Source organism: Leptodactylus fuscus, chromosome 8, assembly GCF_031893055.1.
Source record: "Leptodactylus fuscus isolate aLepFus1 chromosome 8, aLepFus1.hap2, whole genome shotgun sequence".
Taxonomy (NCBI): domain Eukaryota; kingdom Metazoa; phylum Chordata; class Amphibia; order Anura; family Leptodactylidae; genus Leptodactylus; species Leptodactylus fuscus.
Window position 1 is genome coordinate 67,745,887 of NC_134272.1, and position 22,973 is coordinate 67,768,859.

Consider the following 22,973-nt stretch of genomic DNA (forward strand, 5'->3'; position numbering starts at 1 on the left):
GGTCTGTGTGCTTTCGCTGCACAGTGCTTGTAAATGTGTTTGGTATTCCATTTGGGGGGTCTTGTTATAGTGGAGCAGGGAGCACTCTTGGGGCTCATGCACACAACTGTATGCAAGCTGCCAGCTGTGATATAATGAATGTCATCCATCAGGGGACCCAAACACTGGAGCATAGGAGCGCTTTCAGTGGTTACATACGGACACCGACAGATCCCACTGACTATAATGGAGTACACAGTTTCAAAACTGAAACCGGCAAAGAGAAAAGTCCTATATGTTGGAGACTCCAGCGCAGATGTGAATCTAGCCTTACACATTTATGGTGCACCCGCAGGATATAGATGGGAGACTCATCTCTGTGAAGAAACCCCATCCCAACTGGGCAAGGTGCACCTGAAAGTTGGCTGAGCACGCTTGCGCTGCAGTTTCCATAGCTCCTAACAAAGTATATGCAGGCGGTCACAGCCAACTTTTTTTTTTTTTTTTAAATGTATATTTCAAATGTACATTTTCTTTCCTATCAGTATGTCTTTGTAGAATGGGAGGAAATCCACGTAAACACAGGAGAACATACAAACTACTTGCAGATGTTGTTTCTGGCAGGACTCGAACCCAGGACTCTAGCGCTGCAAAGCTGCATCGCTAACCACTGAGCCACCATGTTGCCCCCTGCCAACCTTCTGATCCTACCCTGGATGCGGTAGCTTTCTGCAAAGCATGATCCAAACACAAATTCCAAGTTTACATTTACCTGTTTTTCCAAATCCTGACCAGTGATGCCAGCTTCAATGTGTGCCGTCAGGTTCTTCTCATCAATCCAGAGAATTCGGCTCTGAAGAACGAGATAAAAAAAATTAAGGTTTGTATAAATATCTGCCAGGCCTAATAAAGTGGCCTCATATATGAACTTTGTATAAAGGTAAGATATTAAATGTCAACTTTGACGGAGAAATGTCTTTTATCAACCGTTCTATGTAACTGTGCCTGAGGAAGGGATCCGAGATATCCGAAAGCTTGAAATCTGTCATCATTTTTAGTTACCCATTAAAAAATTCAGTGGGCGCAATAAAACAATGAGCTACTCTGCTGGAAAAGATCCGAGCAGTTATTTGCGGGGTGAGCAAACTGAATGGGACGTAATATGTAAAGCATTTCACCTTAAAAGATGGATATGATGGCAGAGATATAATATCAATGTCTGTCAGAACTTAGAACATGGCGTTCAGCTCGATGATTAAAATTTCCAATCAGACGCCTACAACCCCCCATACTCTCCCTCCTCAACACACCTTGAAAAGCTTATATGTGAATAAAGCTCTATGGTGAGCTGATGTGTGTTTATCCGAGGAGAGGTCTTCTGAAACAGATTAATCACATGTGCAGAGCCAAGAATGCCAGGGCCTTGATGTGGCAGCCAAAATACATGAAATTACCTTTAAAATCCTATTATACGCAGAATGATTCCTTTGTGCGGTTTGATGCTGTTTATTGAGCTTGTTTGGGACTATGATGTTTTTCGCATGTAGAACAGATATGAACTTGTGCTGACCTGGCCTATTCCACCCGGAAAATATCACCAAGTGGGGGCTGCAAACAGGGGGTTAAATGCTGGAAGAAACCCGAACGCTGGGGCAGTGATAACGTAACGAAGAGGAACGAAATCAGAAATAAGGACCAGGAGGAAATCTGGAAATGTATTGCTTTACTTCTCTTGTAACAATCCAGAGAAAGCCTTAGGAAGGGTTTATAGCAGGGGTGTCCAAATTTTTAGCAAACGAGTGCCAGATTTGGGGAAATGAAAATATAAAAAACAAAGGTTTTCCTAGAAACTGCTGTATGTGAGCGGCATATCCTGAGGTTTTTAGTGACAAGGAATAGATCATTTCAGATCTCTGTCACCATAAAGGATGTCAGTCTGAAAGCCGTCTACTGTAGATGGAACTGTAAACTATAGATCGAGTGAATGGCAATGTGCCTGCAGCAAATTTATGTTGTGTAGGTGGGAAACAGTCAGTAGGTTTGCTGACAAATTTTTCTGACACATTAATTGAGCTCCTAAAATGTAGAAAACCCCTGTAAATCAGGTTACTCTGCATTAATATGTGCGTTGGCTTAGTCTGTTCTTTTGGTCCAATGCAAAAAATGGGTCCCATTGACTATAATGAAGTCCTTTGGGTGTCCCCTAAAATCATGTAATTAAAAAGTCAGGTTTTGGGGACTTTTTTTGTAAAGGACTTTTGGAAGGACACCAGAGCAGGTATATACTGTGCCCGGTGTAAAGGCCTGCACTATACATACCTGAAGTCCAGGGGACTTTGTGCACATACTACTGTAGTTGTGCAAGGAGAAGTGCAGAATTATAAATACAGCTCTGGAATATAGTACAGGATCTGTACAAAACAAGGGATGCTGAAGTAGATAGTTAAAGTGATCCTATCATTAAAACTGAAATTTTCAATACTGTGTAAGCTGCCATTTTTTTGTGGCCGGCGGGCATGTGCAGTCAGCTGCCCGAGGCCTAGAAGTTTGAAGCCACCGCTGGAAAAAGACGCAAAGAAGACCCGTTCCTGAAGAAGATGGAGGCGGCGCTGGAGATTTCTCTCGCAGCATTGGGGATGCCCCCAGTGCTATTTGAGTGCTGGGGCCCGCCTCCAGTGCTGTGAGAGAACTTATTTGCATACAGACAAAAAAACGGATTATATACTGGTGCGGAGAAGACATCTAAAGGTAGGAGACGAATAGCCTTTCTTAAGGCTATTCCTACATGTTAGTCACAAAAAAATTCAGTTTTAATGATAGGACGCCTTTAAGTGCAGATTAGAGATGAGCGAACACTAAAATGTTCGAGGTTCGAAATTCGATTCGAACAGCCGCTCAATGTTCGTGTGTTCGAACGGGTTTCGAACCCCATTATAGTCTATGGGGAACAGATACTCGTTAAGGGGGAAACCCAAATCCGTGTCTGGAGGGTCACCAAGTCCACTATGACACCCCAGGAAATGATGCCAACACCTCTGGAATGACACTGGGACAGCAGGGGAAGCATGTCTGGGGGCATCTAACACACCAAAGACCCTCTATTACCCCAACATCACTGCCTAACAACTACACACTTTCCACATTCAAAAAAACCTCTATCAAAGTGGGAAAATACCTGGAAACCTTCTTTACTCCCCAAATGGATGGACACAAACCCCAATTTAAGCTCAACAAACAGTAACAACCACCCCTTTAAATCACGTTCCCCATGACAACCACAAATGGAATAGGCAATGGGAATTCCAAAAGCCCTCACCCTTAACTGTCATTTTGAGTGAGTGTGTGTGTGTGTGTGTGTGTGTGTGTGTGTGTGTGTGTGTGTGTGTGTGATGTGGTAAGACCTTCCAAAATTCACTTTTCTAGCCCTTAACATGAGCCCTTCCAAACAAAGTTACATGACCTTAAGCTGAGCTACCAGCAGAGATTGAGGCCCTTGGCATGAGTAGAGCCTTGCACCAGCAGTGTTTTTGGCACTTAGGGTGAGTTGAGCCTTGTACCAGCGTGTGTCCCTTAACATCAGGCGGGCCCTAAGTTCTGCGCTTTGCACAAAAGTTCCACATTAACTAGGCTGAATGGTACAAAGATTAGTAGGCCCGAGAACCAGGAACAGGTCTTGCAATGGCTGTCGGATAACGCTTAAAGCACATTGTCCACCAGCCAGTCAGCCTCTACCTCCTCTTACCCAACAGTCTTGTCCTCCTTCCACCCAAAATTCCCAATCTTCTCAGAACAATAACCCCAACTGTCCCTGCTCCCCAGAGCTGTTCTCCCTTCCTTTGACTGTACCGCAACCTGCCCCTCCATTTCGCGATTCCACGGACCTAACAGACGAGTATCTGTGTCCAGATGCTCAAACACTAGAGTCTCCTCCATTCCATCTCCGGTCGATTTGGTGGCGGATGACCAGCAACCCACCCTCATCGACGACGATGAGACGCAGTTGCTGTCAGGGCAGCCAGTTGACATGCGCATTGTGCAGGAGGAGGAGGCGAGACAGGAGTTGGAAGAGGAGGTGGTGGACGACGAGGACACCGACCCCACCTGGACAAGGCAGATGTCAAGCTGGGAAAGTAGTGTGGATGTTGAGGCAGGTGCAGCACCAAAAAGGGTAGCTAGAGGCAGAGACATGTCCAGAGGCAGAGGTCAGCTGCTTTGCCGAAGCCAGGCCAGACCCGGAATGTCCGAAGATGTTCCCTTTTGTACCCAGCCCAGAAAAACTCCCCCATCGAGGGCACGTTTCTTGAAGGTGTAGAGTTTTTTCAAGGAATGCGCCGAGGACAGATATAGTGTCGTCTACACAATTTGCCTCTCGAAATCGAGTAGGGGCCCTGAGAAGAGCAACCTGTCCACCACTTCAATGCACCGTCATTTGGAATCCAAGCAATGGAATCAGTGGCAGGCAGCAACGGCAGGACAAACGTCGCCCGCCGTTCATGCCACTGCCTCTGCTCACAGTGCTGGCGATGCACTCCAGAGGACGAGCCAGGACATCACTTCATCTGCCTCCGCCACTTTGTTGACTTCTCCCTCATCCTCCCCTGTTTCTGTCTTATCTCCTTCTCCTGCACCATCAAAGGCACCATCAGGCGCTTCTTTACAACAACCCACCATCTCTCAGACATTGGAGCGCCGGCAGAAATACACCGCTAACCACCCACCCACGCAAGCCTAGAACGCCAACATCGCTAAACTGCTGGCCCAGGAGAGGTTGGCGTTCCGGCTTGTTGAAACTCCCGCCTTCCCGGACCTGATGGCAACTGTGGCACCTCACTATGCCGTCCCTAGCCGTCTCAACTTCTCCCGGTGTGGCGTCCCCGCCTTGCACCAGCACGTGTCACTCAACATCAGGTGGGCCCTTAGTTCCGCGCTTTGCTGCAAGGTCCACTTGACCACCGACACTTGGACAAGCGCCTGTGGTCAGGGATGCTGCAGTGCTTATCTTTAATGACAGGCAGGGTGAATGTGGTGGAGTCTGTTCCCCGGGTGCAAACTGGGGTGGCCTATCTCCTCTCCCAGGCCAAAATTCATGGCAGGAGTAGACTGAAACCCTACGACGCTGCAACCTCCACCACAGCTACTAGCGGCAAACGCTAAAACACTGGTGTGGGGAGACGTCAGCAGGCGGTGCTGAAGCTCATCAGCTTGGGGGACAGACAGCACAGTGCCTCCGAGGTCAGGGATGCCATCCTGGCTGAGATGGCATTTTTTTTTCCCTGCTACACCTGGGGCCTGGCATTTTTACGCCTGTGATAATGGCTGGAACCTGGTAGCGGCTCTGGAGCTTGCCAGCCTCCAACACGTTCCATGTTTGGCCCACGTCTAACCTAGTGGTGCAAAGTTTTTTAAAAACATACCCAAATGTACCGAAGCTACTGTTGAAAATGCGGCGCTTGTGCGCCCACTTTTGCAAGTGCACAGGAGTCGCTGCTAGCCTAAAAACACTCTAGCAAGGCCTACATCTGTCCAAACACAGGCTGTTGTCCGTCATTCACACACGCTGAAACCCTACAATACCATATCTTGAGCAGGGTGTGTGAGCTGCACAGACCTTTGATGGAGTTCCATCTACAAAACCCAAGGGTTCCTCAAAGTCAGCAACCAAAGTTTCTGCACCATGAGTTTCCAGGGGTGGCAGAGTTATGGCTAGGGGAAGAGGCATGGATAGGGATGATGTCTAGGGGCAAAAGCAGTGTGGATGTGGAGGCAAGCTAAGCAGGAAAAACTGGGGGTACAAGCTAAGGCATGGACTGGGGTGATGTCTAGGGGCAAAAGCAGTGTGGATGTGGAGGCAAGCTAAGCAGGAAAAACTGGGGATACAAGCTAAGGCATGGACTGGGGTGATGTCTAGGGGCAAAAGCAGTGTGGATGTGGAGGCAAGCTAAGCAGGAAAAACTGGGGGTACAAGCTAAGGCATGGACTGGGGTGATGTCTAGGGGCAAAAGCAGTGTGGATGTGGAGGCAAGCTAAGCAGGAAAAACTGGGGGTACAAGCTAAGGCATGGACTGGGGTGATGTCTAGGGGCAAAAGCAGTGTGGATGTGGAGGCAAGCTAAGCAGGAAAAACTGGGGGTACAAGCTAAGGCATGGACTGGGGTGATGTCTAGGGGCAAAAGCAGTGTGGATTTGGAGGCAAGCAAAGCAGGGAAAATGGTGGCTAGAGGCAAAGGGATGTCCATAGGCAGCAAGGGCAAAGATGCAAAACTCTCCCGTTTCAAGAATTTTCCTGACTTGTTTCCCCACAAAACATTCCTGGGAGGAGGGCTGAAACACCACCCTCCTCCTCCTCCGCTGTTAGATTTACCCCAGCTACGAGCTGAAAACGCTGCAACACTGGTGTGGGGAGACGTCAGCAGGCTGGGCTGAAGCTCATCAGCTTGGGAGACGGACAGCACACTGCCTCTGAGGTCAGGGATGCCATCCTGGATGAGATGGCAATTTGTTTATCCCCGCTGCCCCTGGGGCCAGGTTTTTTAGCTTGTTGGAGGGCTCTGGAGCTTGCCAGCCTCCAACACGTTCCATGCCTGGCCCACATGTTCAATGTAGTGGTGCAATGATTTTTAAAAACATACCCCAAATTAGCTGAGCTAAGGGTGAAAGTGCGGCACTTGGACACCCACTTTCCCAAGTCTACAGTACCTGGAGCTAGCCGCAATACACTCCAGCAAGGCCTACATCTGCCTGAAGCACCTACTGTTGTGCGAGGTCACCACACGCTCTAACCCTAGATACCGTATGTTCAGCAGGGTGTGTGAGCAGCAGAGACCTTTGATGGAGTACCAGCTACAAAACCCAAGGGTTCCTCAGAGTCAGCTCCCTCACTTTCTGCACCATGAGTTTCCATGGGTGGCAGACTTATGGCTAGAGGCACAGGCATGGATAGGGGTGATGTGTAGGGGCAAAAGCAGTGTGGATGTGGAGGCAAGCTAAGCAGCAAAAACTGGGGGTACAAGCAGCCGGTGACATCATCACTGACAAGCACAGCTGTCTGTCAGCTGACAGGCTGACTTTCACCAAAATGAACAGACAATGGATAGACTCATCATATACATGTCAGTTACATGACAAATTTAGTGCAATTTGCAAGTCCAAGATGGTTTGGAGATCTGCGGAGAGGAATCTCACCACCTCTTGCGGGTGCCATCATTTGGAAGGCAAGCCCTGGGCTCAGTGGGTGAGAGCAAGCGCAGGATAATCGTCGTTTGGCCTGGCGGCCACTGCCTCTTCCACTGTTGACAGGGCTGGCGCTGCAGTCCAGACCAGGAGCCAGGACACCTCCACATCTGCCTCTGACACTTTGGGGAGTTCACCCTTATCCTCACCTTTTCCTGCCATTTCTCCTTTTGCCCGCGCCATCATGCGCCTCTTCCCAGCAACTCCCCATCTCCCAAGCCTTTCATTTCATGCTAAAGTACAGCGCAACCCACCCACATGCCCAAGGCTTCAACGGCCTCATCTCAAGAAATCTGGCCCAGGAGATGTTGGAATCCCGGCTGGGGGACACTCTGCCCTTTTTGGGCAGAGTGTCTACTGCGCCACCGCACTGTGCCGTCCACACCAGCACTTTCCCCCAAACATGAGGCGGTCCCTAAATTCAGCGCTTAGCCCTAAAGTTCCATGTGACCAGTTACGAATGGACAAGTGCATGCGGACAGGGACGCTACCTTTCAATTTGGGCACAGTGGTTGAATGTAGTTGAGGCGTGGACCGGGTCGCAAAATGTGGTGGCCTGACTTGTCTCCCCACACAACATTCCTGGGAGGAGGGCTGAAACACCACCCTCCTCCGCTGTTAAATTGACCCCAGCTACGAGCTGGAAACGCTGCAACACTGGTGTGGGGAGACGTCAGCGGGCCGTGCTGAAGCTCATCAGCTTGGGGGCCAGACAGCACACTGCCTACAAAGTGAGTCATGCCATCCTCGATGAGACGGCAATGTGGTTTTTGCCACTGCACCTGGGCCCAGGCATGTTGTCATGTGTGATAATGGCCGTAACCTGGGATTGGCTCTGTAGCTTGGCAGCCTGCAACATATTCCATGCCTGGGCCACGTTTTTAACTCATTGCTGCTAATCTTTTGAAAAAGGTACCCCAATGTTCCTGAGCTACTGGTGAAAGTGTGGCGCTTGTGCGGATAGTTTTTAAAGTGTATAGTTGCCGCTGCTAGCCTCTATGCACTCCTACAACGCCTGTACCTGCTGGAACAACGGCTGTTGTGCGACGTCTCCACACTGCTGGCACTAAACATATCATGTGTTGAGCAGAGTGTGTGAGCAGCACAGACCTTTGATGTAGTTCCAACTCCAAAACCCTCGGGTTCGTCAAAGTCAACTCCCTCAGTTGCTCAACCATGAGTGGCCATGGGTGGCAGACTTATGTGAAATCCCATCCCATCCATTGCACTGGACACGAAACATTAGCATGCGCTCAGCACAACTTCGGATATGGCAGATGCGTTAAGCAGGGTGCAGGGTACAACACAGACCAGGCCCGAGCACCAGGAACAGGTGTTAGAAATACTGCAGCATCTGCCATTTCCTTCCAATTTTGGGGTTTTGGACCCGCCACCGACTTGTCTGGACCTAAGTGGGGATCATGAGACACAGTTGCCATCAAGGCAAGCTGTGGTCATGTGCGGTTTGCAGTAAGGGGGCAGTGCGCAATTGGAAGAGGAGTTGGTGGATGACGAGGCCACCGACCCCACATGGACAGGGGTGATGTCTAGGGGCTAAAGCAGTGTAGATGTAGAGGGAAGCTAAATCAACAAAAAACCTGGGTAGAAGCAAAGGCATAAACTGGGGTGATGTTTAGGGGTGAAAGCAGAGTAGATGTGGAGGGAAGCTAAGCAGCAAAAACAGTGGGTAGAAGCAAAGGCATGCAAAACTCTACCCTGTTGGAAGACTTATTCCTAGGTCTGGAACACGTTAATGGCCCCCCTGGACAAATTACTGCCACTCAGGGGCCTAGTGTCACCAGGAGGGACAAGTATAGGCGCATGTTGTGGGAATACCTGGCCGACACCAGCTCTGTCCTCTCCGATCCCTCTGTGCTCTACAGCCTAAACTTATTTTCTCATCTTTTTTTCTGAACTGCACATCTCTTGCCTGCTTCCTTTGGGATCTTAGAAATGGTGGTCCACTTCCACAGATGGTAACTTCAATAGACAGTGTAACGGGAGTAGCTGAGGGATCGCTGTCTTAACCACTTTTTGGCACAAAATTAACTTCCAAAGCCAAATATGGTGCAAGTATATGATGCAAGGACACCTACACACCTATCTCTGACACATTGGGGAGTTCACCCTCATGCGCCCTTTTGGCCTGCACCATCATGCGCCTCTTCCCAGCCACTCCACATTTCCCAAGCTTTTCATTGCAGGCAGAAGTACAATACAACCCACCCCCATGCCCAAGCCTGTAACAGCCTCATCGATAAACTGCTGGCCCTGGAGATGTTGGTGTTTGTTTATGCTTCTGGAGACCCAGGCCTTCCGTCAGCAGATGGCAGCTGGGGCACCTCCCTATGCTGGGCCTAGCCGTTACTACTTCTCTTGGTGTGCTGTCTCTGCCTTGCGCCTGCATGTGTCCCATAACATCAGTCGGGCCCAGAGCTCTGCGCTTTGCTGCAAGGTCCACTTGACCACCGACACATGGACAAGCGCCTGTGGTCAGGGATGCTGCAGTGCTTATCTTTAATGACAGGCAGGGTGAATGTGGTGGAGTCTGTTCCCCGGGTGCAAACTGGGGTGGCCTATCTCCTCTCCCAGGCCAAAATTCATGGCAGGAGTAGACTGAAACCCTACGAAGCTGCAACCTCCACCCCAGCTACTAGCGGAAAACACTGTAACACTGGCATGGGGAGATGTCAGTAGGCCGTGCTGAAACTGATCAGCTTGGGGGACAGACAGCACAGTGCCTCCGAGGTCAGGGATGCCATCCTGGCTGAGATGGCATTTTTTTTTCCCTGCTACACCTGGGGCCTGGCATTTTTGCGCCTGTGATAATGGCTGGAACCTGGTAGCAGATCTGGAGCTTGCCAGACTCAAACACGGTCCACGCATGGCCCACGTTTTCCAACTTGTTGGTGCCATGTTTCTTTGAAACCTACACCATTGTGCCTGATATACAGGTCAAAGTGGGGCCATTTTCGTAAGTGAGAACTAGCCTCTGCTAGGCAGAAAACATTCAGAGCACACTCCTCTCATCTTCGCACCGTTGGCTGGCGGAGGAAGACGAGGGGGTTGGAGTGGCATCTGATGTCCCTATCCCACACGAGGCTAGAGGGTGCACTTCAGTGCATCCCATTGCTTCACCACAAATGGTGTGAAGGGGAGTGGAAAATGGAGGAAATGGAGAGTGACCCTTACAGTTGGGGCCAGCAAAGGCATGCCAAGTAACACACTGGCACACATGGCTGACTTCATCTTGGGTTGCTTTTCAACACATATTTCACATCATGAAGAACAAATAATACTGGATTTTTTCAAGCCTCGAACCCCGGTCTAGGTCTAATGTCTGTTCCTTTCTTATATTAGGGGAGAGGGAAAAAAAATTACTTCAGTGATACGTTTAGCGTACATAGACTGACTATTAATGTGTATCCCACTTAGTGTTGTTAGGGTTACACACCGTCACAACCTGGCTAAAGCTTCTATAGCTGTTAATAAAGTCAACATAACTTTACGGTATCCAAAAAGACAGCTGGTACCGACAGAGAGCAAGACAAATGTCACCCAAAGCTGTGAGCTCTGAACACCCACAGTGACTTTGGCGTCATCATCATTATAAGGGAGTGGGTGGTAATAAATAACTTGGCAGTGCCTAAAACCCAAAAAGCTTATACAACTATATTTACATTAAGATACACAAATGAAACTTTTCAGTAGCATGTCATGAGACAAGCTGATAAGCTCTTCCTTTGTGCAGTGCTATTTGAAAGTTAAACGCTGCCTTTATTTTAATTCTGGAGAAGGTGCAGACATTAGATTTAGAACATGTTGTCTTCATTGTCCAAATCCTCTATATAGGTAACGCGTTTTTCGGGCCGAGCTGTCTGGGAACGAGCTGGTGCAGCACTGACAACCTGGGTGAATATGGCAAGAGCCTGAGATGTAGGGTGAATGAATCCCCAAATTATTTGTGGAATTCCCAGTGAGACAATGGCACTGTATACCAGTATTAAAAATTGTGGGTGCACATAACCCCCATATATTCTTTGAATTCCCAGTCAGACAATGGCACTGTATACCAGTATTAAAAATTGTGGGTGCACATAACCCCCATATATTCTTTGAATTCCCAGTCAGACAATGGCACTGTATACCAGTATTAAAAATTGTGGGTGCACATAACCCCCATATATTCTTTGAATTCCCAGTCAGACAAAGGAACTGTATAGCAGTATTAAAAATTGTGGGTGCACGTAACCCCCATATATTCTTTGAATTCCCAGTCAAACAATGGCACTGTATACCAGTATTAAAAATTGTGGGTGCACATAACCCCCATATATTCTTTGAATTCCCAGTCAGACAATGGCACTGTATACCAGTATTAAAAATTGTGGGTGCACATAACCCCCATATATTCTTTGAATTCCCAGTGAGACAAAGGAACTGTATAGCAGTATTAAAAATTGTGGGTGCACGTAACCCCCATATATTCTTTGAATTCCCAGTCAAACAATGGCACTGTATACCAGTATTAAAAATTGTGGGTGCACATAACCCCCATATATTCTTTGAATTCCCAGTCAGACAATGGCACTGTATACCAGTATTAAAAATTGTGGGTGCACATAACCCCCATATATTCTTTGAATTCCCAGTCAGACAATGGCACTGTATACCAGTATTAAAAATTGTGGGTGCACGTAACCCCCATATATTCTTTGAATTCCCAGTCAGACAATGGCACTGTATACCAGTATTAAAAATTGTGGGTGCACATAACCCCCATATATTCTTTGAATTCCCAGTCAGACAATGGCACTGTATACCAGTATTAAAAATTGTGGGTGCACATAACCCCCATATATTCTTTGAATTCCCAGTGAGACAAAGGAACTGTATAGCAGTATTAAAAATTGTGGGTGCACGTAACCCCCATATATTCTTTGAATTCCCAGTCAAACAATGGCACTGTATACCAGTATTAAAAATTGTGGGTGCACATAACCCCCATATATTCTTTGAATTCCCAGTCAGACAATGGCACTGTATAGCAGTATTAAAAATTGTGGGTGCACGTAACCCCCATATATTCTTTGAATTCCCAGTCAAACAATGGCACTGTATACCAGTATTAAAAATTGTGGGTGCACATAACCCCCATATATTCTTTGAATTCCCAGTCAGACAATGGCACTGTATACCAGTATTAAAAATTGTGGGTGCACATAACCCCCATATATTCTTTGAATTCCCAGTCAGACAATGGCACTGTATACCAGTATTAAAAATTGTGGGTGCACGTAACCCCCATATATTCTTTGAATTCCCAGTCAGACAATGGCACTGTATACCAGTATTAAAAATTGTGGGTGCACATAACCCCCATATATTCTTTGAATTCCCAGTCAGACAATGGCACTGTATACCAGTATTAAAAATTGTGGGTGCACATAACCCCCATATATTCTTTGAATTCCCAGTGAGACAAAGGAACTGTATAGCAGTATTAAAAATTGTGGGTGCACGTAACCCCCATATATTCTTTGAATTCCCAGTCAAACAATGGCACTGTATACCAGTATTAAAAATTGTGGGTGCACATAACCCCCATATATTCTTTGAATTCCCAGTCAGACAATGGCACTGTATACCAGTATTAAAAATTGTGGGTGCACGTAACCCCCATATATTCTTTGAATTCCCAGTCAGACAATGGCACTATATACCAGTATTAAAAATTGTGGGTGCACATAACCCCCATATATTCTTTGAATTCCCAGTCAGACAATGGCACTGTATACCAGTATTAAAAATTGTGGGTGCACATAACCCCCATATATTCTTTGAATTCCCAGTGAGACAATGGAACTGTATAGCAGTAGCAAAAATTGTGGGTGCACGTCACCCCAATATATTCTTTGAATTCCCAGTTAGACAATGGCACTGTATACCAGTAGTAAAAATTGTGGGTGCACATAACCCCCATATATTCTTTGAATTCCCAGTCAGACAATGGCACTGTATACCAGTATTAAAAATTGTGGGTGCACATAACCCCCATATATTCTTTGAATTCCCAGTCAGACAATGGCACTGTATACCAGTATTAAAAATTGTGGGTGCACATAACCCCCATATATTCTTTGAATTCCCAGTGAGACAAAGGAACTGTATAGCAGTATTAAAAATTGTGGGTGCACGTAACCCCCATATATTCTTTGAATTCCCAGTCAGACAATGGCACTGTATACCAGTATTAAAAATTGTGGGTGCACATAACCCCCATATATTCTTTGAATTCCCAGTCAGACAATGGCACTGTATACCAGTATTAAAAATTGTGGGTGCACATAACCCCCATATATTCTTTGAATTCCCAGTCAGACAATGGCACTGTATACCAGTATTAGAAATTGTGGGTGCACATAACCCCCATATATTCTTTGAATTCCCAGTCAGACAATGGCACTGTATACCAGTATTAGAAATTGTGGGTGCACATAACCCCCATATATTCTTTGAATTCCCAGTCAGACAATGGCACTGTATACCAGTATTAGAAATTGTGGGTGCACATAACCCCCATATATTCTTTGAATTCCCAGTCAGACAATGGCACTATATACCAGTATTAAAAATTGTGGGTGCACATAACCCCCATATATTCTTTGAATTCCCAGTCAGACAATGGCACTGTATACCAGTATTAAAAATTGTGGGTGCACATAACCCCCATATATTCTTTGAATTCCCAGTGAGACAAAGGAACTGTATAGCAGTATTAAAAATTGTGGGTGCACGTAACCCCCATATATTCTTTGAATTCCCAGTCAGACAATGGCACTGTATACCAGTATTAAAAATTGTGGGTGCACATAACCCCCATATATTCTTTGAATTCCCAGTGAGACAATGGAACTGTATAGCAGTAGCAAAAATTGTGGGTGCACGTCACCCCAATATATTCTTTGAATTCCCAGTCAGACAATGGCACTGTATACCAGTATTAAAAATTGTGGGTGCACGTAACCCCCATATATTCTTTGAATTCCCAGTCAGACAATGGCACTATATACCAGTATTAAAAATTGTGGGTGCACATAACCCCCATATATTCTTTGAATTCCCAGTCAGACAATGGCACTGTATAGCAGTATTAAAAATTGTGGGTGCACATAACCCCCATATATTCTTTGAATTCCCAGTGAGACAATGGCACTGTATACCAGTAGCAAAAATTGTGGGTGTATATAGCCCCAATTCTATTGCTAGGGGACTTGCAGGGTATTTCTGAGGTGAAGGTGGGGGGGCACACCGTTGGAACGGGGATTTGGGGTGTATATATGGGGTATACGGGAATACACTGTCAGTGTGTTCCATTCAGGATCCTGGGAAAGCTGGGTTGCGGCGATTGAGCCCGTCAGTGCCACGTTACACTGACAAGCTTCTCCCTGGAATTGAAGTTATATGTAAGCCCAATATATTCTTTGAATTCCCAGTGAGACAATGGCACTATATGGCAGTAGCAAAAATAGTGGGTGTATATAGCCCCAATTCTATTGCTAGGGGACTTGCAGGGTATTTCTGGGGTGAAGGTGGGGGGGCATACCGTTGGAACGGGTATCGGGGTATATATCGGGTATACGGGAATACACTGACAGTGTATTCCATTCAGGATCCTGGGAAAGCTGGGTTGCGGCGATTGAGCCCGTCAGTGCCACGTTACACTGACAAGCTTCTCCCTGGAATTTAGCTCTTATAAGAGCTGTTGGTTGTCTTCTCCTTCCTATCCTAGCCTGTCCCTGCCTACCCAGAATCTAAGCCCTAGCTAACTGGACGGAAACCTCCGTCCTCGGTGAATTGCAAGCTCAGAATGACGCGAACCTGGGCGGCGCTGTTCTTTTAAATTAGAGGTCACATGTTTTCGGCAGCCAATGGGTTTTGCCTACTTTTTTCAACGTCACCGGTGTCGTAGTTCCTGTCCCACCTACCCTGCGCTGTTATTGGAGCAAAAAAGGCGCCAGGGAAGGTGGGAGGGGAATCGAGTAATGGCGCACTTTACCACGCGGTGTTCGATTCGATTCGAACATGCCGAACAGCCTAATATCCGATCGAACATGAGTTCGATAGAACACTGTTCGCTCATCTCTAGTGCAGATGATCTTAGAAGGATGAGCAAATATAATTCCATCTTGATGTTAATAGATGAGCGGTAAGACAATGCAGTAAATGACACAAAAGATAATACAGATGGAAAAATAAAAGGGAAGTGTGAAATATGAACAAGACTTCCAAGTTTCTACTTAAAATTACAGTGAATAATTTGATAACCTAAGTCAATCACTCCATTTACACACTGTGTAGGGTCCAGTATATCTTTTGCTGTATATAGAGTATATTTCCAGGCTGCCAGGTTTGTGTCATTTCATCAAACTCCAATAAAAAAATGCAAGTCAGCAGTGCTCAAGGAGGAGACGAACGGGGCAAGGGGCTGCCAGGTTATTCTTGGCTCTGAAATCCCACATGTGAACTGGAATGATCTATGTGTTACTTATATCCTCTGATTATAATGTCACCGATACAGTGTATACCGGGGTAAGCTACCTTAAAAGCCCATTAAATGAACCTACACGAAGGTAGAAGGGGTTGTCTCATGAAAGCAACCTCTGTCCATGTGTCCCATTAGGTCTCGCAGATATCACAGAGAGGTTCCTTTATAAGGAAGAATGGAGAGACCCTCTGTATGAGCAAAGGACTTCAGCCAACAGCAGGACTCCAGCGCTGCAAGGCTGCAGTGCTAAACACTGAGAAGATTTACAAGATTCCCATCCCCAATGCAGGACGTTTCCGCCGCGCTTACGACACAGGGAGCCCCAGCCTCAAATGGTTTTGGACACTTTTTCAGGAATTACAGACTAAATGCCCCACACAAGGGATTTTGTTGGTTTTACTTACCATCTGTGACGTATCCAAGGAGACAATGCTTCGCTTCTCATTTTCGGGACACTCTAATGCACTGGATACACTTGTCCCACCTGCAATACATATTACACTGTTTATCATGTCTCTAATATCAGATTGAGTACAAAAAAATATTGCTAAGTTTGGATAACAGAAGGAAACTTAGTGGGTGTTATACAGGACTTAACATGGCAGTGAACTGAAGGCCCCTTTACAAGGCTTGCCTGTAAGGAAAACGGAAGACCCAAAATGACCCTTTGACTCGATAATAATTTTCTGTTGCACTAATTCAGCATGCTGCGCAGCCAAGGTACACCCAGAAAGCAGACAACACTTAAAGGGATTAAGTCACCATAACAGTCCCTATTGAACTACAAGCAAGTTAGGTAGCCGGGTTCATGTGAATAGAAGCCTATTTTCTGCTCCGCTGATGAGATATTAGCTATTTTCTTGATATGCTGATGTGCTACTTAGTGCAACAAGAGCATCACTGTTGCTCTCATTGCACCAAAGAGCTATGCTTTCCTTTGGTCAGTCTCTCAGTTCCTCCCTGCTATGATAGAGACATACACTGCCTGGGCCTGTCAATCATAGAAGAGGAGGAAGCTTTTGGTACATTGACAACAATGGTGATGCCGACTTTGCACCAAACAGCTCATTAGCATACCAGGGGAAAAAAATCTAATATCTCAAAAACAACGATGATACCGATCAGGCTACCTTTAAGTTAAAGTGTTTTTTGGCTGCAGTCAAACCAAGCTGATCTCTATGAAGTCCTGGTAAGCGGCCCCATCCCAAGTGCACCTTAAGCTTTAATAAGACATGGCTTACACGTCATTGGCCGAGGTTTATCCAAAAACACCCCAAATAAACCTTACCCTTTACTTACTATCTGTGTTCTTACCTCCAAAAGGAATAATGCAGACGTTGTGTTTACAGGCCAGATCCACAATACGTACAACATCATCATGGCAAGCTAATGAGGGGAGAAAAAAAATAAAAGTTTAATGGAAAAAAAAATGTAATTTTATAGAATGCTGGATATATCCTAAACTTGTGATTACTCCTGCAGCATTGAGCATAAAATCCTCAGAGAATTTCCCAAATTTTACCAACAGGTATTTAAACGGAACGTCCCATTGAAGATAGTTATCCCCTATCCAAAGGACAGAGAATAAGCGTCATGACAATGGAGGTCCGAACCAGTTTTGGGTAACGGCCGCACAAATGAATGAGACCGGGAACACCTAAACGGCGGCCAAAGCCTTGGTGCGGGAAACTTAAAACAGGGCTGCTGCCTCCTCACACGGGGGACTGTGGGGGTCTCAGAGGTCAGACCCTCAGCGATCACAGGGATGGCCAATACTATCAACGTGCTATCACTTTCGAATAAGGGAATACCCCTTTAAGGTTTTAATTATGTAATTTTTTTATTTTACTATCTTTATAATAATTCATTTAGGTTATGTTTATTTTATGGGAATCAGCATAAACATGTGCAGATGGATATAGAAGGAAACGGTGGACGGCCACGTCACATCCCACTTTACAACACCCCCCTGCGAGCACTTCATTTGGATTTAAGGAATTAGTCGTTTCAAGCGCAATTGCATAAAACTGCAATACAATTAAGTCAGCTAATATTTAACGTCTTTATTCTGGTTAATTAATGTACAATGACTAATTTGGCTATTGTGAATGGGCCTACAGCTATTTGTAAAGTTAACCTAGTGCAATTAAATAGCAATAGTGATAATGGCGTGTTTAATAATATTTAACCATTACTGTTGTGCAGTCACATAATTGCCACTCCGAGTCACAATTCTGTTTAATTGGCGCTGTCTAACCACTAGAGGAACATGGATGTCTAACAGCCCATTTCACACGGACAGTTGAAGCACCTTGTTCGTGGTGTAAAGCGTAGTGTTACTGAAGAGGATTAACTAGATTGTTAATTACCCCCATTCATTAGGGGATCCATTACAAGGCGCCATTATAAGCAATACCACAAGGTACAGTACACACTGCAGCACCAGGGACTACAGGAAGTAATGGTGTACAGGTGAGGACTATGCAAAAGCGTAATGGGCCTCATTTATCAAAACTCTCTGATAGTACAACTGCCTAATAGTAAGACGAGCTTTCATTTTTCCAGAGCAATTTAAGAAAGGAAATCTGATCACTGACTGGGAGATATAGGCATCAAGAGATAGTCTTATCCTTAAAGAGGACTTGTCACCACCTGGGGCACATGCAGTGTAATACAACGCTAGAAAGCCGACAGTGTGCTGAATTCAGAGCACTCTCGGCTTTCTCATTCTGTGCCCCCAGTGAAGAGCTATTGGTGCCGATACGGTAGCCCTTCACTGTCAGAAACACCATTCCTCATAGCAGCGTCTATTGCGCTGTACTGTGAGAGGGGTCGTCGTTTACTGCCCAGCGATGACGCAGAGCGGTGAAGAATAGCCCCCCCCCCAGTACTTGTCTATGAACAAGTGCTATCAGGAGGGGAGGGGGGCGTTCCTCCCCGATCTCACAGTACAGTGCTATAGAAGCTACTGTGAGGAAGGGCGCTCCTGACTGTCAGGAATGCCCTTCTGACGGTGAAGAGCTACGGTACCGGCACCAATAGCTCCTCACCGAGGGCACAGACCGTAAAAGCAGATAGTGTGCTGAATTCAGCGCATTGTCGGCTTTCTAGCAGTGTATTAAACCACATGTGCCCCAGACGGTGAAAGGTCCTCTTTAAAGGAAATTTCTCAGGGCAGTTTGGGACAACAACCCAGAGTCCCTTACGTACCGGGGGTTCAGTGCCACAAATTGTCCTGTTACAATGCAATCCATGGGTGCATTTAAAATTTAAAAAATATATATAGCTTTATACTTACCTATTTGGCTACACTACCTGCTCTGATGCTTTTCCTCAGTGAAGCTAGAGAAGTACACCTCAGAGTCAGTACGCATGTGCCAGACCTTGGGCGCATGCGCAGGCAAGCCAGGATGTGCATCGCAGGCACAAATAGAGAGTCATAGAGACTCATCTCTAGGTAAGCATAAAGGTTTTTCTTTATTTTTAATGAGGCCGCGAATTGCATTGCAACAGGGCCCCTTTCAAGAAGGGTCTCTGGGTGTTTTACTGTATTAAGTCGCCCTGACAGATTTCCTTCAGTTACGGGAGAGACATTGACAGCATGGCAGGTTTATCAAGGCGGGCGATGTGTACGCTGGTCTTACCAAATAAAGTACATTCCTCGGCAGGGATTATCTAGACCCGTGGGTGTATCTCATATGTCTCTCCCTTTGGGACTCACTTAGTAAATATACTATCTAGGGAATAAGATAGTCTTTGTTGCTAACTGCAAGCAGTCAGAGCGCAGCTTTCATTTCTTAAACTGCTTGGGGAAAAACAAAAACTGAGCTCCGACTGGTCTTACTCTTACCCAGAACTGATATACGAGGGAGAGACATGTGAATTATAATGGAGGAGATGCATCCAGACTGGCATTTTCCATTCCAGTCTCGATTCCCCTGCCTTGGGATCCTTACATGCTGTGTTAAATAAAACTTTAAATGTAAAAACGAAATATATTTCTGAAATACAGGAAAAGTACTCAAGCCCTTCTTCCTATTCCGCACCCTACAGATGATATTACACCATCCTGCTATATCCATCAGCAGTAAATTTGCCGCTCTCTGCCCTGTATTAGAGACACACAATCACACACTTACATGGCCACACGACAACATCTGGGATTCTTTTAAACATTCCTTCCCTGAGTGCAAACATCTCGTGGAGGCAATGACCTATGGAAGACATATCATTGTGTATAAGTAGTGCCTATAAAACGGGAAGCCTAAAGAAAGTGATCAGAAGGTTAGTATACATTGAAAAGGTATTGACTGGTAAATCCGCATGCATTGACATGAGCATTGTGTTGTTCATCCGTTACCATTTAGTGAATGAAATCTGCAGTAAAATGCATCACAAAGCCTAACTGGGTCAGAATGCCCTAATGGGGTTTCACATGGGCCGATGATCGGCGGAATGAATGTTGGTTCCCGATCATTGCCTGTATAAACATGTTAGTGGTCAGCAAACATTTATGTAGTTGCAAAAACGACGTTTTGTCAGTGCAACATTTCCTGGTGTAAATAGGGGAGGAGCCGCAACCATAATGCAAGGTATATAAGATGAGAGAAGGGAATAAGTGACTGCATTAGCAATTGCCTGCTCACTACCATCATTGTACAGTGAAAACTATAGTTAAAACAGACGATCTAGTAGATGATCCGCACTCCTAATCGGTGTAAAAGGGTGATAAATGGGTTTTATGGGCTTAAAATCTGATCTGTCTCAAAGGCCGACACTCAGCCACTGCTCCAACCAACTGTTCAGGACTTCTCCTACCTTTAGATGTCTTCTCCACACCGCCATTCGGTAGAAATCCAGGTTTTCGCCGGTATGCAATTGAGTTCTCTTGCAGCACTGAGGGTGTCCCCAATGCTGCGAGAGAAATCTCCAGCGCCGCCTCCATCTTCTTCAGGAACGGCCTCTCTCCCTGCGTCTTCTTCCGGTGCTGGCGTTCAAACTTCTAGGCCTTCGGCAGAGCAGACTGCGCATGCCAGCGGCCACAAGAAAAATGGCCGCTTACACAGTAAGTAAGCGGCCATTTTCTTGTGGCCTGTGGGCATGCGCAGTCTACTCTGTCCAAGGCCTAGCAGTTTGAACCCAGCTCTGGAAGAAGACGCAGGGAGAGAGGCCGTTCCTGAAGAAGATGGAGGCAGCGCTGGAGAGTTCTCTCGCAACATTGGGCCGGCCCCCAGTGCTGCGAGTAACTCATTTGCATACAGACCAAAAACCGGTATTTCTACCGAACGGCGGCGCGGAGAAGACATCTAAAGGTAGGAGAAGAAAAGCCTTTCTTAAGGCTATTCCTACGTGTGATCTACAAAAAATGTGATTTAAATGGTAAAATCCCTTTAAGTATTTTACATGAGGATCCGTGGCAGAAATGTGAGGACATCACTCATATTTCTACCACTGATCTGCCATTATTTGTATATAGCATTATTATAGACTATCACATGGGTGCAGGTAAACAGAAACAGGCAGTGTGACCTCAAAAATTAAAATGGTAAATGTGACGCTTAACCCAAAAATTGGTAACCTGCATTGATATAAATGGTAACGTGTTCTTTCTGCTGTTTCCAGTGCATTGTATGCATCTCCGGACACCCCAAGTATCGTATACTTTACTGAACATTTAAAAAAAAACCACATGCAAAATCAATTCCTTACCATGAGCTCGGAAAACCCGGTCTTCAACATCTTGAGAAAAAGAAATTCCAATGGCTTTAATGTCCTGGATAAATCCCTCATTTACAATAGCTGGTGGGGCATCACTTACATTTAAAGATGCCTAATAAAGAAACATTGCTGATTAAAAGATGGACGACGGAGGCAATTTGCTTCCTATAATTGGACTTTAAGAAGACTTGAGTGTAGCATTTGCACAGTATGGTAGACTTCCAAGAACGGATCAATACTCCTCTAACAGCCTGGTATTACTCAAAGTGGAAGAGCACCAGGAAAAGCCAACTCATCAAAGTCTAGATGAAGCGCATGAACGTATCAAGAAGTTAGCGGAGGAGAGCGCATTAAAATATCAATACAGTCATAAGTGTAATGTATGCTATTATATGTAGTGTCAGGGGAGGTGTTATTACAGCGCCATATTTCACCATATTAGTACCATTACAAAGGAGTATAAGGCTCTATGGCTTCAGAGGTAAACGGATGAGATCCCATGTTACTTCTATCTTTCCATACTGGGAAACAACTAAAATGGCGACAGGTCCTTCCCTACCTGTGCTTTTTGATAAAAAAAAAAAAACGTCCAGGTATGTGTCAGGAGATGACTAGCTTTTTAAGACAACATGATTTTACAAAATGTCTCTACTATATATACACACACACGTGTGGCCACCTAAGGGCAAACACATCTGTTCTTTTTTTTTCCTGTGGATTGTGAGCCCCATATAGGGATCACAATGTACATTTTTTGCCCTATCAGTATGTCTTTGTAGAATGGGAGGAAATCCAGGCAAACACGGGGAGAACATACCAACTGCTTGCAGATGGCAAAAAACACATGCAAAAACATGCTGTGCTAATCACTGAGCCACCGTGTTGCCCCTGGACACATCTGTTCTTATCATTCATACAGCTGGATACCCATCCTATGTCCATAGGGGTCATCACCCAATTTGCCTAGACTATATAGAGAATTTTTGTGACAACAATCACATGGAAATTCAATGGGTCCTCCGAATATCCTGCATGATCGCAACCCTTTTCTCGTCATTTTCTCCTCCTCTATGGTTCTTCTCCCTATGGGTGACATTACTACAGTCCGCTGTCCATCAAAGATACTCCAGATGCTACCTAATATCTCTTGCTTGGTGTATAACCTGAGTGAGATACCTTTTTTGATTGGTCTAGAATATTTTATACATACACACAGGCTGTATTTGTGAGTTTTTCAGTCCCTTCTGGTCCTCAATTCTGCCAAGTGACCAACAATAAGACTCATCAACAGACACAGTGTCTGGAGTGTGGACAGGTAGTCAGGTTCTCTATGAGTAAATGCTTACTATATGACAAACTGAATTGGATGGGCGCATTACATGCAGGTTACTAGGTAATGTAATGGTACATAAAGCAGTTGTAAGATTTAGCATGTTCACACGCGGGAAATTTTTGGAGCTGAAAAATTCAACTTCAGGAATTTGAAGTTGAATTTTTCC

The 22,973-nt window shown here is 45.6% G+C and overlaps 1 protein-coding gene across 1 annotated transcript in view; it reads right to left on the bottom strand.

Annotated features, from left to right (window-relative positions):
* Positions 1-22,973, bottom strand: part of AGPS (alkylglycerone phosphate synthase) — a 149,755-nt gene that overhangs the window by 87,045 nt on the left and 39,737 nt on the right. The window contains exons 4-8 of the mRNA XM_075284006.1: positions 21,466-21,586; positions 19,896-19,970; positions 17,071-17,142; positions 16,161-16,240; positions 752-832 (exon numbers count right to left, since the gene is read on the bottom strand). Of these exons, the coding sequence (XP_075140107.1) occupies positions 752-832; positions 16,161-16,240; positions 17,071-17,142; positions 19,896-19,970; positions 21,466-21,586 (429 nt within the window). The remainder of the gene's footprint in view (positions 1-751; positions 833-16,160; positions 16,241-17,070; positions 17,143-19,895; positions 19,971-21,465; positions 21,587-22,973) is intronic.